The sequence below is a fragment of the Botrytis porri genome, assembly GCF_014898465.1.
Source record: "Botrytis porri strain MUCL 3234 chromosome Unknown BPOR_008, whole genome shotgun sequence".
Taxonomy (NCBI): Eukaryota; Fungi; Ascomycota; class Leotiomycetes; order Helotiales; family Sclerotiniaceae; genus Botrytis; species Botrytis porri.
Genome location: NW_024066082.1, coordinates 283,153 through 297,012, shown reverse-complemented (window position 1 = coordinate 297,012; position 13,860 = coordinate 283,153). Strand labels below are relative to the sequence as shown.

At 37.1% G+C, this 13,860-nt stretch overlaps 2 protein-coding genes across 2 annotated transcripts; one reads left to right on the top strand and one right to left on the bottom strand.

Moving 5' to 3' along the window:
* Window positions 1–2,375: 2,375 nt before the first annotated feature.
* On the top strand, window positions 2,376–3,479 carry EAF01_006252 (uncharacterized protein; the record flags this gene model as incomplete). The annotated part of the gene is made up of 4 exons (XM_038914506.1): window positions 2,376–2,378; window positions 2,439–2,562; window positions 2,627–3,053; window positions 3,248–3,479. The coding sequence occupies 4 exons, from the start codon at window positions 2,376–2,378 to the stop codon at window positions 3,477–3,479; spliced, it is 786 nt and encodes a 261-aa protein (XP_038769461.1).
* A 4,426-nt stretch (window positions 3,480–7,905) lies between these two features.
* On the bottom strand, window positions 7,906–13,562 carry EAF01_006251 (uncharacterized protein; the record flags this gene model as incomplete). The annotated part of the gene is made up of 6 exons (XM_038914505.1): window positions 13,203–13,562; window positions 11,856–12,914; window positions 11,222–11,779; window positions 10,501–11,171; window positions 10,178–10,216; window positions 7,906–9,773 (listed from the first exon to the last, which is right to left on the bottom strand). Exons 2-6 carry the CDS (start codon window positions 12,656–12,658, stop codon window positions 7,906–7,908), a joined length of 3,939 nt encoding a protein of 1,312 aa, XP_038769460.1. The 5' UTR covers window positions 12,659–12,914; window positions 13,203–13,562.
* Window positions 13,563–13,860: the final 298 nt, after the last annotated feature.

The following is a 13,860-nucleotide window of genomic DNA, read 5'->3' as shown; positions in this document are numbered from 1 at the left end:
CCGATTCATTGATATAGCCGACCCACTGATAAACTATGTTAGTATCTTCCGATATTATAATAATATATTTCGTAAGCCTAGCTTTTAAAACCTCAAGCAATATAATAATAATATGAACCATAGTACTATATTGACTTCATTATCCCCGTGATAATATCAATACAAATAATTAAAACTATTATCTTACTTTTTATATAAATGTTTTAATATAAATCTTTAGAATAATAGTTTAATTTGTAAATATCTTTAAGTAAAGGTAAATATTAATTAATATTTGAATTATTTGAAAAGGGGAATTTGAATCTATATTACTAAATAAAGTTTTATAAAAGTCTATATAAAATATATTATTGGGCAGACTTGGTAAGGTGTGTATATATAATATGTATAGTTAAAAAGGTTGTTTATTTCTATTTATCCTCTTTATATGAAGAGGGAATTGCTATATCTATATATGTGTACTACCCCTACTTACACATTTCATGCATATGTAAAGTAAAGCGTGACATGTAATGTCACGTTGTTGGTCACGTGTTCCGACATACATAAATATAATAAAGATGATTTATATAAAGATGTAATTCTTCTCTTTCTTATAAGAAAGAGAAGAATCATGTGATTCGCTTAAGCACGTGATCGTATGTTCCGATAACAATTATATCTGAGTTAATTATATATACTTATAGAATTCTATTGAGTTCTAGTTATAGATTTTAAAAAAATGAATAGTTTATTTTTAGGATTTTTATCGATCATATTATACAGCTTTGAAATATAATAATTTGAAAATTTTAGAATTTACTAGTAAAATAAGCGAAATTTGAAGAACTTTTATAAGATTTTATTTTAATTATAAAATAACAATTTCATGATTTATATCAAAACTAAAAACTAAAAAATATAAGCCTTTATTATATAAATAACTCATTTGAAAAGTTTCAATTAAAAAATATAATTATAAATACTAATAAATTACTATATAAGATCTATTAAATCGCTATTTTTAGTATGATTAAGATAAGCGGTTATTATCTATACTCTAGTACTATAAACAAGAATTCAATTTATTTCTAATATATATATAATTAAATTCGAATAAGAATTCGAGTTTATTTTGAAAATCTTTATACTGTATATTATATTATTACTAATTATTAAAAGCTTCATGTTATTATATTAGTAAATGAATAACTTTCTTATTTATTTAAAATATAAAAGTAAATATAATTCTTATAGTAGTGGTAGTAAATCCTTAATCGATTCAGTCTAGCTATGGCTAAGCTACACTGACAATGCGATGCGCCCAAGTGTATCTAATTATAGAAAAATTCTTATATAGATTCGAAAGAAAGACTTTAAAGGGGAAAGAGGAAAGGGGAAAGGGGATCGAAAAACAAGTAAAATCTAGAAACTTTTTATATATCAAATTATTGTCTTAAGCTAAAGTTTTCGATAAAACTTTTAAAATTCAAGAAATTCATCAAGACCTTATTGATTAGAATAAGCTATATTATATACAACAAAAAGCTTAATCAGATTAATACTATAAAAACCATTTTCTCAATGTATTATGAAAGTATTAAAGTTTTTCTTGTATTGATGAAGCGATCGCTTTGTCAAGTACGAAATGTCATCATATAGGGTATATGATATATTTGTCTATATGTATATATATGACAATCAACCTATACTATCCATCTATCTATTCTTCCGCCCAGCAAAAGTCCAGGATACAATTCCATATATTACTAAAAATAATAGAATATATAGTTTTCCAAATTCCAATGCCAACATAGGACTGGCCACTAGGCTGCGCACAAATTATCTGTACCTGTGGATTATCTGTAGATAATCCACTCTACAGGTTATCTATCAGAGGTTCTATTTGCTCTATGGATTATCTGTTGAGGCTTTAAAATTACCTGCTCTGTATAAGTAATCTATAGATTATCTGTAAATAATCTGTAAGTATATAAATAGACGGATTATCTGTGGATTATTTATAAATAATCTGTGGATATATAGATTCTCTGAAAAAAGTAGAGATTCGCTTAAAATATGAAGCTATTCCCAGATTATTTTCCAGTCTAAAAGTAATCCAAGCTTAGATTTATATTAATTTTTATATTAATCATAAAATTATACTAATATTATAAAAGATTATGAATAGTTATATAATATATAGGTAAGTGGATATCCACGGGTAATTTGTACCCGCCCCACGGGTTACCCGTCCAGATTCTAAATTATCCGCTCCGCAGACGGATTATCCGCGGATTATCTGTCGAGGCCATTATCCGTCCCGCGGGTACCCGTTGCGCAGCCTACTGGCCGCCGCACAAGCAGCAGCTGGGGTGTTACCTGATCTAATGGAAATGGTTTTTCCCCTGAGCATGTAGAACCAGTAAAGACGGAAATTTCAATCTAACTATTAGCAGCGTCTTTTGTTGCAAGATCTCGATCGATCTACTGTCGATGATTTAGTTCATCAATATACCCCGTCAGTGGTAAGATGTATGGAAGAAGTTTTGGACGCTTTGGAGAACATGGCTATGGATACCAGTATGTAAAATTTTACGGAACGTCTTGTTAGTAGCTTCATTCTGATATGTTGTGTTCAAAACAGAGTCGAGGGAGCCATCTCCTCGTCAAACTTGCGACGTGCTTTCAAAGATATACCAGCTTAAACGAAGGACACCAGGGCTTACTGCTGTTCTGATCTTACTCGCAGATAAGAAGGCACAACAGAAATATGTATGGGGCACCATTGCTGTTGGTGGTATCAGTACTCTCGTTGTCGGGGGCATTCTATTCTGTGTCGCACCCGTTGCGGCCACGGCCGCGGCCCTTGCTGGGTCAGCTATGGGCAGTACAAGCGTTGGTGTCGCAGGCGGGACTGCCGCGGTAGCTGAAACTGATACTCTAACAGCCACTCAAGCAGCATTATCGTCTGGAGCCGCTTTTACAACTATGGCAGGTGGTGCTGCAATCGGAGCCGGATCTTCTATTACTTTCATCAAATTTCTCGAAAAGGCGGAGTCACAGAACAATATGTTAAACTATCCCTCACACCCTCTTGAATTATCGCACTTCGACACTGCTTCTTAGTCAATATCAAAATCATTATTGCTAATCATCGACTTACAGTTTTGATTATCAATAACAAGGTCAATAAAGACCTCGAAAAGATAGTGTACTATATAGCCTTGTGCTTTATGAAGTCTAACGGTATCGCTAACTTACACAGCGATGAAGATCAAGTGACTGAGATTGTGAAGAACCTGTATGGTCGCCGACCAACACAAATAGCGAAAAAGCACTATCGAGCAACATTCTTACACGTACTGGTCAGAGAACTGGCAAATGATTGTCGCAAGGTCATTGTACGGCTACGAAAACTTGGATATGCTCGTCTGGAAGATATGGAATGGACGTCAAAGCCCCTGATTACTTTTGAGGAGAGTACGATGTCGTTTTAACGGTGTCTCACATTTGACTTAATTAATATATTGTGTGTACTGCCTTGGATGCGGAAGTATATATTTGGGGGTTTCAATAGATTTTACAATGTTTGAATCTATCGAACATAGGTAAAGATATATCTCATACTTGTGTCTTTCTCTGTTTCAATTTGCCAGATCGTTTCAAATCTTCAATAAGGAGCTAGCAGCCTCCATTGGCGCATTCCATGTGCCAACTCCCTTTTTTGTAGGCAAACAAAATTAATTTGGAGCTTAACAACTGGGACTTCAGGCTCCAGAGCTCGACTGATGAGTTTGGACTGGACTCATAACAAATCTCTCGCGCCGGAGAGAATTTGTGTCACCGCTATCGGCGTACTCCGGTTGTGGAAAGCTGACGATTTAGCGTCTTGATGTCATAGGGAGTCGCTTACACTCTTGAAAAGAATTCTCGCGATGCCCATCAACCTCAAATCAATAAGACCAACTTCACTATACCCATAATTCTTTATTGCGGTTTATCCCTGCCGCGTTTTTATCACTTTTCTTCGGAATGTCTACTAACATAATGCTGCAAACGACTTGGGACAGCTTGAGATATCGGATCGAAGCTGCTTAGAATCCATTACGATGTCAGGCCTTTACGTCAGCTCTAGAGATATTTGACGCCTAAATCTCCGATGTTAGTCCCGATATTGAGTATGAACTCATCACCATTTCGAACGAAGTTGAAATTCAAAGAGAAGTCAACGCCGGTTTCAATGTGTCCGCAACACTATTCCGAGTCGGTAAGACAGTACGCGGTCTAGAAACAAAAACCAAAGCTTATCGAATCAGGAAATTGTATAAGTGATAATCTTTAGAATGAAACAATACATTCAATTTCGATTACATTTCCGAGAACTCCCAGCCTCCCAGAAAAAACCCATCTCGAGAAAGTGGAGTTTTGGCTTTACAATAAAGTCAACAAGGAACTAAAGCAACAAACTATCGTATGTCCTAATAATACTTAAGATTATAGGTTTTCGTGTTACTAATGTATAGAACGATAATACCAATGACCCCTTTAAGATCATAGGAGATAATGTTGACGACAATAATGTAGATGTCTGCTTTTAGACTCACGAGGATAGAAGGGGTCATTGGTCCATTGATAGTCAATATAACGCGATGTCTATCGGTGGGGCCGATTATTTTCGTCCCTTATGAAAGTCTCCCAAACAGGTATGAGCGCGTGGGGTTTTGGGGGAAAACGTCTCTTTTGGATCACGTTTGGTCTTCAACGGCAAAAGCGGGGATGCATAAATCACGAGACGGAGCTATGCTTACGGGACTCAAAGTATGCTACTTCTCACTATTCCACCACTCCACTATTCTCTTATTACATTTCGCCTTCTATCTGTCTTGTCATCATCCAAGTCATGATCACCGAGCTCTCAAGTTTCCTGATGGTTCATCCAGCAACACTCTATCTTCGGGCTCCATACTCAACAAAAGCTCATAACCTGGAAGTATTTTCATACTAGAGCTCTATCTGCTGCTAGTCTCATCTTGACGATGATAAGCAAGAAGAGAAATGGTAATGACCAAGGAAATTCTGGCAATGACACTAGTGATACTAGTCGCTCGCTTATCGAGTGGGGAAAGGGGGCTCTTCGCGAGAGATACACGCACATGACCGTGGAATTTTTACTTCAAAATCACACGCCACATTTTGGTGGTGCAGCATCGAAGTGGAGAAGTTCAATCAATTGGGAGTTGTGCCGGGGAAGGATATCGTGTTACATTTACCCATTTACCAACTTGGTCCGATGTTCATGGATTGACGGACTATTAATCAATCAGATCCATTCTGCTTAGTCCCAACAGATAGCAAGTACCTAGTAGCAACGAACTTCTTCGCTTCTGTTTCTTGAGTAAACTCCACGAAAGTTTGTAGACAAAGCACATCCAAATTTGTGTGTGCAGTATATAGGTTTAAAAATGTGCATGATTTTGGTATCGCCCTAACACCGCTCTGGTATATTCACGACCGCTCGTGAATCTCGTACATTATGTCTGCCAACCCCATGATTTATAAGTCTAGCATATTTGACCCAAACTCAAATTGTCTGTCTGGGAACTCGACTGACTCGATAGTTATCAGGATTCGACATTAGAATCCTGTACTTACATCTCACCACTTTCTTCAAACATCAAAGCGAAACTTTCACCGCACAAGAAAGGCATCTGCCACGCATCAATCAAAATGAACAAATTCACAAAAGAAGTAATTTCATATACCTCGCCTGAGAGCTTTCTCTAACCATCCTCGATATTTATCCCCTCTAAACAACATTATATAGTCACCATGTACTGCTACTAGCCACCTGTCAGAATCACACCAAAATTTATCAAATCTTATCAAATATACTTTTAATTTTTAGATTGTAAAATCAATAGTTTATATAAACAATTATATAATTAGATTAAAAATCAAATAGAATCTATTAAAAATTATATAATTTATTTTTAATCATTTTCTATATTAAAGAGTAATAAGTTAAAACTAAAAGAAAAAAAAATCAAAATACTAAAATTTATTAGTAAAATAAGCGAAAATAATAAACTTTTATAATTAGATTTTTAAACAATATAATTAACAATTTAAAAAGATCTAAAAAGTATTAAAAATATGATTTTATTAAATATTAATATCGAAATAATATATATATTAAAATTTAAATAAAATATTTAAATAAAATTATTGATTTTATAGATAATAAAGAGAAAAATACTTAAAAGATATAAGAATTATAACTAACATACTATAATATAAAGAATAAACGAATTATATATAAAAGATTAAATAAAACGTATTATAAAAGAAAACAATAAGAAAGAAAAGAAGTAAATAAAGATATAGTTACTATAGAATGATAATAGATAATAATAGAATTATGTAAAAAAAGAGAAGTAATATATAACGATGCGATGATGAAAGGGGAAGGAAATTTTTAATACCTTAAAGAGTATTTGTAGTATATATATTACTAACTTATAGATTGAAAATGAAGTATTATATTAATTGTTTTCGAAAGTATAGATATTATGAGTTATATATATAATTGATATAATAGGACTTTATTATAATAAACTTAAACGGGCTCTAAGAGGGAGTAGGTTCTATTATTTTTTTCTATTTACTTTATATAATTAAATATATTTAGGTGTATTATATAGTTAGCGTAGCTTGACTATAGATAGATTGAATTAATTAAGAATTTACTACTACTATTATACAACAAAAGTAGTAAAATAGCTTTTTTAGGTATGATTTTAATAAGTAACTAGTAGTAGTACGCTAATACTATAGTTATAATCGATAAATACTAGAAATAGTACTTTTTTATATATTAATATCTAAAATGTTATAATTAATCTTTCTTTTTTTAAAACTAACAATTTTAATATTTTTGTTTTAAATACTTTCAAAAAATGATATTTTTATTCTCAATTTCAACTTCTTATTAAAAATTATTTTAATCTTAAAAATTAAGAAAATACTATTCTCATTTCAAAATAAAAGAAGAATATTTTAATATCAAAATGAAAAATGAAAAATGAAGATTTATTTCATAATTCTATATCTTATAATATACTATTATTTAATTAAAAATTAAAGTTTGAAATAAAGTTTGAAATAAAGTTTAAAATATGATTTAAAATATGATTTAAAATATAATTTAAAACATGATTTAAAATATGATTTAATAAAATTATTTTATTTTACTAATTTGTTTAATAAAGAAATATTTCTTTTTGAAATTAAATTGTTTTAAAAATAAATCTAGAATATTATAATTTTCAATTTTTAATTTCAAGATTAAAATAATGAAAAAGAATTTAAAACAAAAAAATCATTTTTGGAAAATATATTCAGAACAAAAATATCAAAAATACCAATCTAAAAAAAAAAAGAAATATCAATTTAAACATTTTAAATATCAACACATAAAAAAGTACTATTTCTAGTATTAATCGTATAATTAATCTTCATTCTCTTCATTCTCTTCATTCTCTTCATTCTCTTCATTCTCCAATCCATCTCCATCTCTAGCCTTCAGAAACCTGCAATCCTATGAATTTGTTTGTGAATCTGTTTTATTCATTTTTTTTATCAATCTAATTATTTATATATCTACCTGTCTGTCTTTACATCTGTCTGTCGGTCTGTCGGTGCATCTATCTGCAGAAAAAAGGGAGAACGAGGGAGCAGGAAGCGAGAGAGCCAGATATCCATCATTACCAGCCAGCTTATACTAATATTCAGCAAATTTCTGCATTCTCCCAACCTCAACCCCGACTTCATCCCCAATTCCCACTATCAATCTCCAAATTATACAATCCCTCTTCCTCACTTTCCATTCACTTTCCATCCCCTTTCCCCTCCCTCTCCCCCAACTCACCAACCCCCACCCTCCTCATCACTAAACACATCCTCCTCCGGCATCGGAATCCCCTCAATAAGTCCCCTCTCCACCTCTCTCTTCCTCCTCAATTCCCTCAAAACACCATACGGATCCATACCAGGGAGAAAATGCTCTTCGAGATCTGCATTTACATCTCCATCTCTCCCTTCACCTTCATGTCCAAAAGCAAAAACTCCCATATCGATCCCTCCTCTTGGTCTGCGATGTCCAGCAAAACCATCTGGATCCCTGCCAAATTGATTTGCATACTGTACCAAAAGAGGAAGAGCACCAGGAGGAGGAAGAGCAGCACCAGGAGGAGCAAGAATAGCAGCAGGAGGATCCCCAATGTCTATCCATTCTCCTACATTCAAACCTCCCAAACGAGGGGGTCCAGCAACTGGAGATCGAGGACGAGGAAAAGGTAGAGGAGGATAATTGGGAAATTGGTTATTTCCATTCTCATTCCCATCTCCATTCGCATATTGAAAAAGATACCGTTGACGAAGTCGAGCAATTTCTCCTTCTCTTTCTCGATTTCTTTCACGAAGTCGAACAACTTGCTGGACTTCTCTTTGTTGATGTCTCTCCCTCTCCCTCTCTGCAGCCGCATCTGCATCCCCATTTCCATTCGCATTTTGAGGGTGATTGAATCCGTGTAATCGTCGAAGCCTTTCTAAATACATTTCTATCCTTTGGGCATCGTCCATCTCTGCATGTCCACCTCCATTCCGTGGACCAGGGCCTGGGAGAAGAATATTCTCATTTCCATCTACATTTCCATTTCCATCGCCATCTTCACCCCCTAAACCATACCTCTCACGAAGTCGTATAACAACTTCCTGAGCTTCTCTTCCTCTTTCTCGATTTCGTTCACCCATTCTCGCACCACCCGGTTGCGCTAGAGCAATCGGTAAAACAGGACTTGGTAGATTCATAATCTCTTCTCTGTCTTCACCTAGCAAGTCTTGTTCTTCTCTCAACTCTCCCTGTAGCTCACCTCCATCTCTCTCATCTCCCTTCCTCGCAACAATAAGTGGGGCCTGGGGCATTTGAGGAATAGGAAGCTTCTCCTTCTCCTTCTTCTTTCCATCCTCATCCTCTCCCTCATCCTCAGCTTCCAGAACTTCATCAATCTGACCCGCCAGACCCCTCAACCCCCTCCTCTCAAAAGCACCAGCCTGTACTCCCCCATTCCGACCATGAACCTTTCTCATCAACAACAATTTTTGCCTTTGCAAATCCGCAATCAGATGTCGCTGTCTGTGTTCTAGTTTTGGATTGGGTAAGTGAAGTGGAACTCGAGCTGGACCTAGATCTAAACCTGAACCTGGAGCTCGAGCTCCAGCTGGAACCGGAGCTGGAGCTAGAACCGGAGCTGGAGCTGGAGCTGGAGCTGCAATCGGGCCTGGAACCCGAGCATATTCTTGCAACACCGCAGCCGGAACCGGAACACGAGCCGGAAATAATCCCGGAAGGACCACTGGACCTTCCCTCTCCACATTTCCAAACATCGCTCTCGCATCTTCGAGGTAATGACGAGCAAGTGGAGCGAAAGGTTGATTCCAGTAATTCGCCTCCATTTGCTGAGCAGGGAGTCCAGGTTGTATCTCCCCTTCATCCTCATCCATTTTCTCATCCTCATCCCCATTCTCACCTTCACCTCCACCTTCATCCCCACCACCATTCGCAGGCCGCGGTGCCCCAAGCATATCATCTTCCATGTTCTGGAGAAATAATTCTTCATCTCCTTCTCCATCTTCTCTATCCCCTCCACCCTCTCCTCTCAAAACCCTTCTGATATTTTGACGGTGCCTCCTAAGCCTATCCTGAAACATACGCCCACGATGCATAAACAGCTCTACCATCGCACAACAAATTAGTATGTCTTTCCAAAGAGAAAGAGAAACAGAAACTTCTGCACCACATCCTTCCCTCCCTCTCTATATCCAAGAACCAAAAAATGAAAAGAAAAGAAAAATATCCAAGACAATCCCCCCCCCCCCATCTCTCAATATACCTATCTACCTCAATCCACCTCAATTTTCCACCCCTCTAACCCTTCCCCTCAATCCCCCCCCAAAAACGTCTCAACTTTCTGTTTCAACTTTGAAACCACCCCTTTCAGAACTATAAAAAAGTACACATATATTTAGTGACCACCATTTTTAGATCGCCAAAACCCCCTCTCCTCCTCCCCTTCCCCTCCAGAAAGAACCAAAAAACCAGAAAACCAAAAAAAAACCAAAAACGAATAAAACTCACCATGATCACGAGGCCATGCTCCTTGTTCTTGTGGTTGTGCTGTGTACTCATTAGTCAGCAAATATGCATTGATGTTTAGTTTTGTTGCGATGTGCATGCATCGCAATCAAATGATTACTCCAAGGGAAGCAAGAATAACCACATAATATCCATCCGATCCAAAGCCTTTGGTGATGGTATTTATCTTACTATCTAGTATCTGATTTCAAAAGAAGAAAGAATAGAATACTATTTCTAAGATTTACCCACCCATTGCCAAAAGCCAAAGATCGTGTAACATTATGGTATCAATTAACGACAAAAAATCATTACGAAGTACTAACCCATTGCTACCGGTCGATAAATGGCCCAAGGGTTTCTTGGATCCGTGGCCTTTCTTCTTTCATCATCCTTGGTGACATTTTCCGACATCTTAACTCTCAAGTCCTCCTCGGAATATTCAGGATGTTCTGCTCGAACTTTATTCAGTGCTTCTTTTTCAGCCTTCTTAACTTCCTCATTGTGTCGTTCCTCCACTGATTCAAATAGTGGACAATTTCCGTCTTTACCACCTCTCCTTACATCATTAAAATGATCGTAATTGCATGATTTAGAACAAACATAGCATTGGACGTTATAACATCCATTGCGTGTGCATGTCATTTTGTTGCAACCTTCTTCCTTTACAAATGGAGTACCACATTTGTTACAAGTCCTGATCATTGCTGCAGACATTGCTTCCTCAATTTGTCGTCTGATCGAGAGACCATTTGCCCTGGTATTTTCTTCACAAGTCATAGGAATATGTGACTCCAATTTACAAAGTCGACAACTGACCTTTTCGCAATCAGGAGCTTGACATCGAAATTCTCGATCAACTTCGACAGGAGGATATTCTGCTGCGAATGGACAAAATGGACAACTGGCAAGATTTTCGATACCAGCCATTCGTAAGACCGCTTCTGCTTCGTTACGTTCCAAGGCGACGATGGTTAATTCGTCTAGGAATTGATTTCTGTGATAGATAAGTATATATCTAAAGAGCTAATGATTAAGAATACTCACCTCTGTTCAAGAGAAAATCCCGCTTCACATCCATCCGTGGACATACACATGAGTAGATATTTAGAATTTCCGATTTCGGTCTCCGCTGATTGTCGTGCACATCCACGGCAAAACCAGTGTAGGACTTCTTCACTGTTGCAATGCACCATACGATTGAGTGGGTAGTCCGAAAAGCAACAGCAGCATTCTGACATGGTTCCCTCGGCTTCAGCTCTCTTGAGATTCTCTTCTTCGGCGAGAATTGCTTCTTGTTCGGCGAGGCGACGACTTTCTGCAGTCTTTCGAATCTTCCGACATACGAGTAGTTCTTTTAAAGTCTCCGTCTTCTCAGGTGATTCATTCTTTTGAATGGCTTCCTCAATTCTACCATCTCGGTATTCATGTGGCATTTTTCTTGGAGTTTTAATTCTCCTATATGGTGGATTATGAGCATCAAAAGTTCGATCTGCTTCCTCGAGTGTGCGATAGGCGGAGAAAAGGCGATGACCAGTAGAACGGAGTGTTTCATCTATAAAGGCCAATGGAGTTACTGGAAACTCAAATGAAAGGATGCTCCGACTAGGTGAATGTTAGCAAAGGAAGAATAAGATGAGGCAGTGGATGAGTAATTGAGATGAAGCATATATATACTCACATTAGTGTCCGCTCCAAATATAAAGCAGGGCCAACGATGCGACCGACAGCTTCATATTTTTGTATAGCTTCCTCTTCTTCGGTGAGCACTCTCTTTCTCTTCAATTGCTTCTGGACATCTTTTGCTTTTGGGTAAGGAGTTCCAGTATCCGCTTGATCCAGTATGTGAGCAATCAATCGATCAGAAGTGAGAGATACCTTTTCATATAGACCAGCGACATGATCCCTACAAATCTCTGGGAAGACAGCAACAACTGCATCAATACATTCCGTCTTTGTTTCCATGATAGGTTGATGTGAATTGTTTGGTGGTGGTGGAAAAGGTTGATGGAGACGTGAAGGATCAACAAACGAAGGAGAAGGGTGTGAAGCTCGATTGTATTCCGCTCGAAAGGTATAATCTTCCAACAGTACACGATTGATACCTTCATCATTTTCCTCATCCATCCACTGAGCCCAATTCATTTCCCCTTCTTCACTCTTGACAAAAGAGGGATCTCTGGCCATTGCTTTATTTTCGGGTGCCGCTGCCACTGCAGGTTGAGGTAATCGACCTGGGTTCATTGGGTTATTATCCTCGAGATCAAATATTTGGTTATTGGCACCAAAATATCCTCCAAGTTGATGGTGTTGTAAATTTAGATGTGGGGAGTGTGCGGGGACTTGAGGTACATCAAAAGGATCTTCATAGTCTTCGGAGTCCGAATCCGAAATCTCGATAACGTTATTCACTCCATTTTGAATATAGGGTTGTTGACCTCTCGGTGGACCATTTGTATGGTTCACTGGAGCTGCTTGACTCATGTCGACACAGTGAATTGATTGGCGGTTGGCGGTTGGCGGTTGGTCAATATAATGAATTCTTGGGTAGTTGGTTTTTTTGGAATAATGTAGATTGTTGAAGAGGGAATATTGGTAAAGAGTGTCGTGAGAATGATCGTTTGCATATTCAAGACGTTTGAACTTGTCGAGGGTAGGTAGTGGGGTGAATATCAAGTAAGGAGAACTGGTGAGCCGAGTGACGCTCTATAGAATCTACCGTAATGGCACTAGGAGTGTACTAGTAGATGATCCGACGTTAGTAGATTCTTCTTTCAAGCTTTGGGTGGATCGAATCCGGTTCTCGAAGTGAATGTGCAGATTCCGAAAAGGAATCGGACTTTGAGTGTGATTTTTAGACTAGTAGAGACTCGACGGAGAATATCTAGTAGTATATGGTCTGTCCATGCATGGAAGAATCAACGTGAAAGGACAGCTAGGTATGTATACTCTCAAAGTCTCAAGATTAGAAGATGAAAAGTAATGAAGAAGATCATGTTATGAAAAAGTGAAGAATTATGGGATTCACCTGGGCAGGTAATAAGTCAAGTGGTACCTTTTTGGAAGAGTGAGGGGTTATGAATGAAGTCCAACATATGTAGGTATGATGCAACCGTATGTAGAGTATTCCAAATTTAGATTGTGTTATATTGTAGCCTTACGACGAATGAAGTCAAGTTTCAAGTATATTGTGGACTGATTTGATAGGAAAGTACTGTATGAAGAAGAGAAGAAGTTGAACTTGCCAACAGAGTTAGGATTAAGAAGATGTTCCCAAATGTCATGTTGTTATTCATACCTGCCTCGTAGACGGTAGGTAGGTAGTAAGAGAGTGAAGAGTGAAGAGTGAAGAGTGAAGAATGAAGAGTGAAGAGTGAAGAGTGACGAGTGACGAGTGAAGAGTGAAGAGTGACGAGTGAAGAGTGAAGAGTGACGAGTGAAGAGTCAAGAGTGAAGTGAAGGCAGACATGAGTGAAAATGGAAGGTAGAGTTGAGAAGAGGAAGCTAAGATATATGGTTCATCATGATTACCGGTATTTTTAATTTCCATGCTAGGTACAAGACCTCTCTACCTAGCATGCATATTGAGAAATGAAATGATGCAATATCATAGGTTGGACATGATAATTCTCTCCACCTTTCTCCCCTCTCTTACCAGGGTAGCTCGAGAGTCGATAGGCAGGATA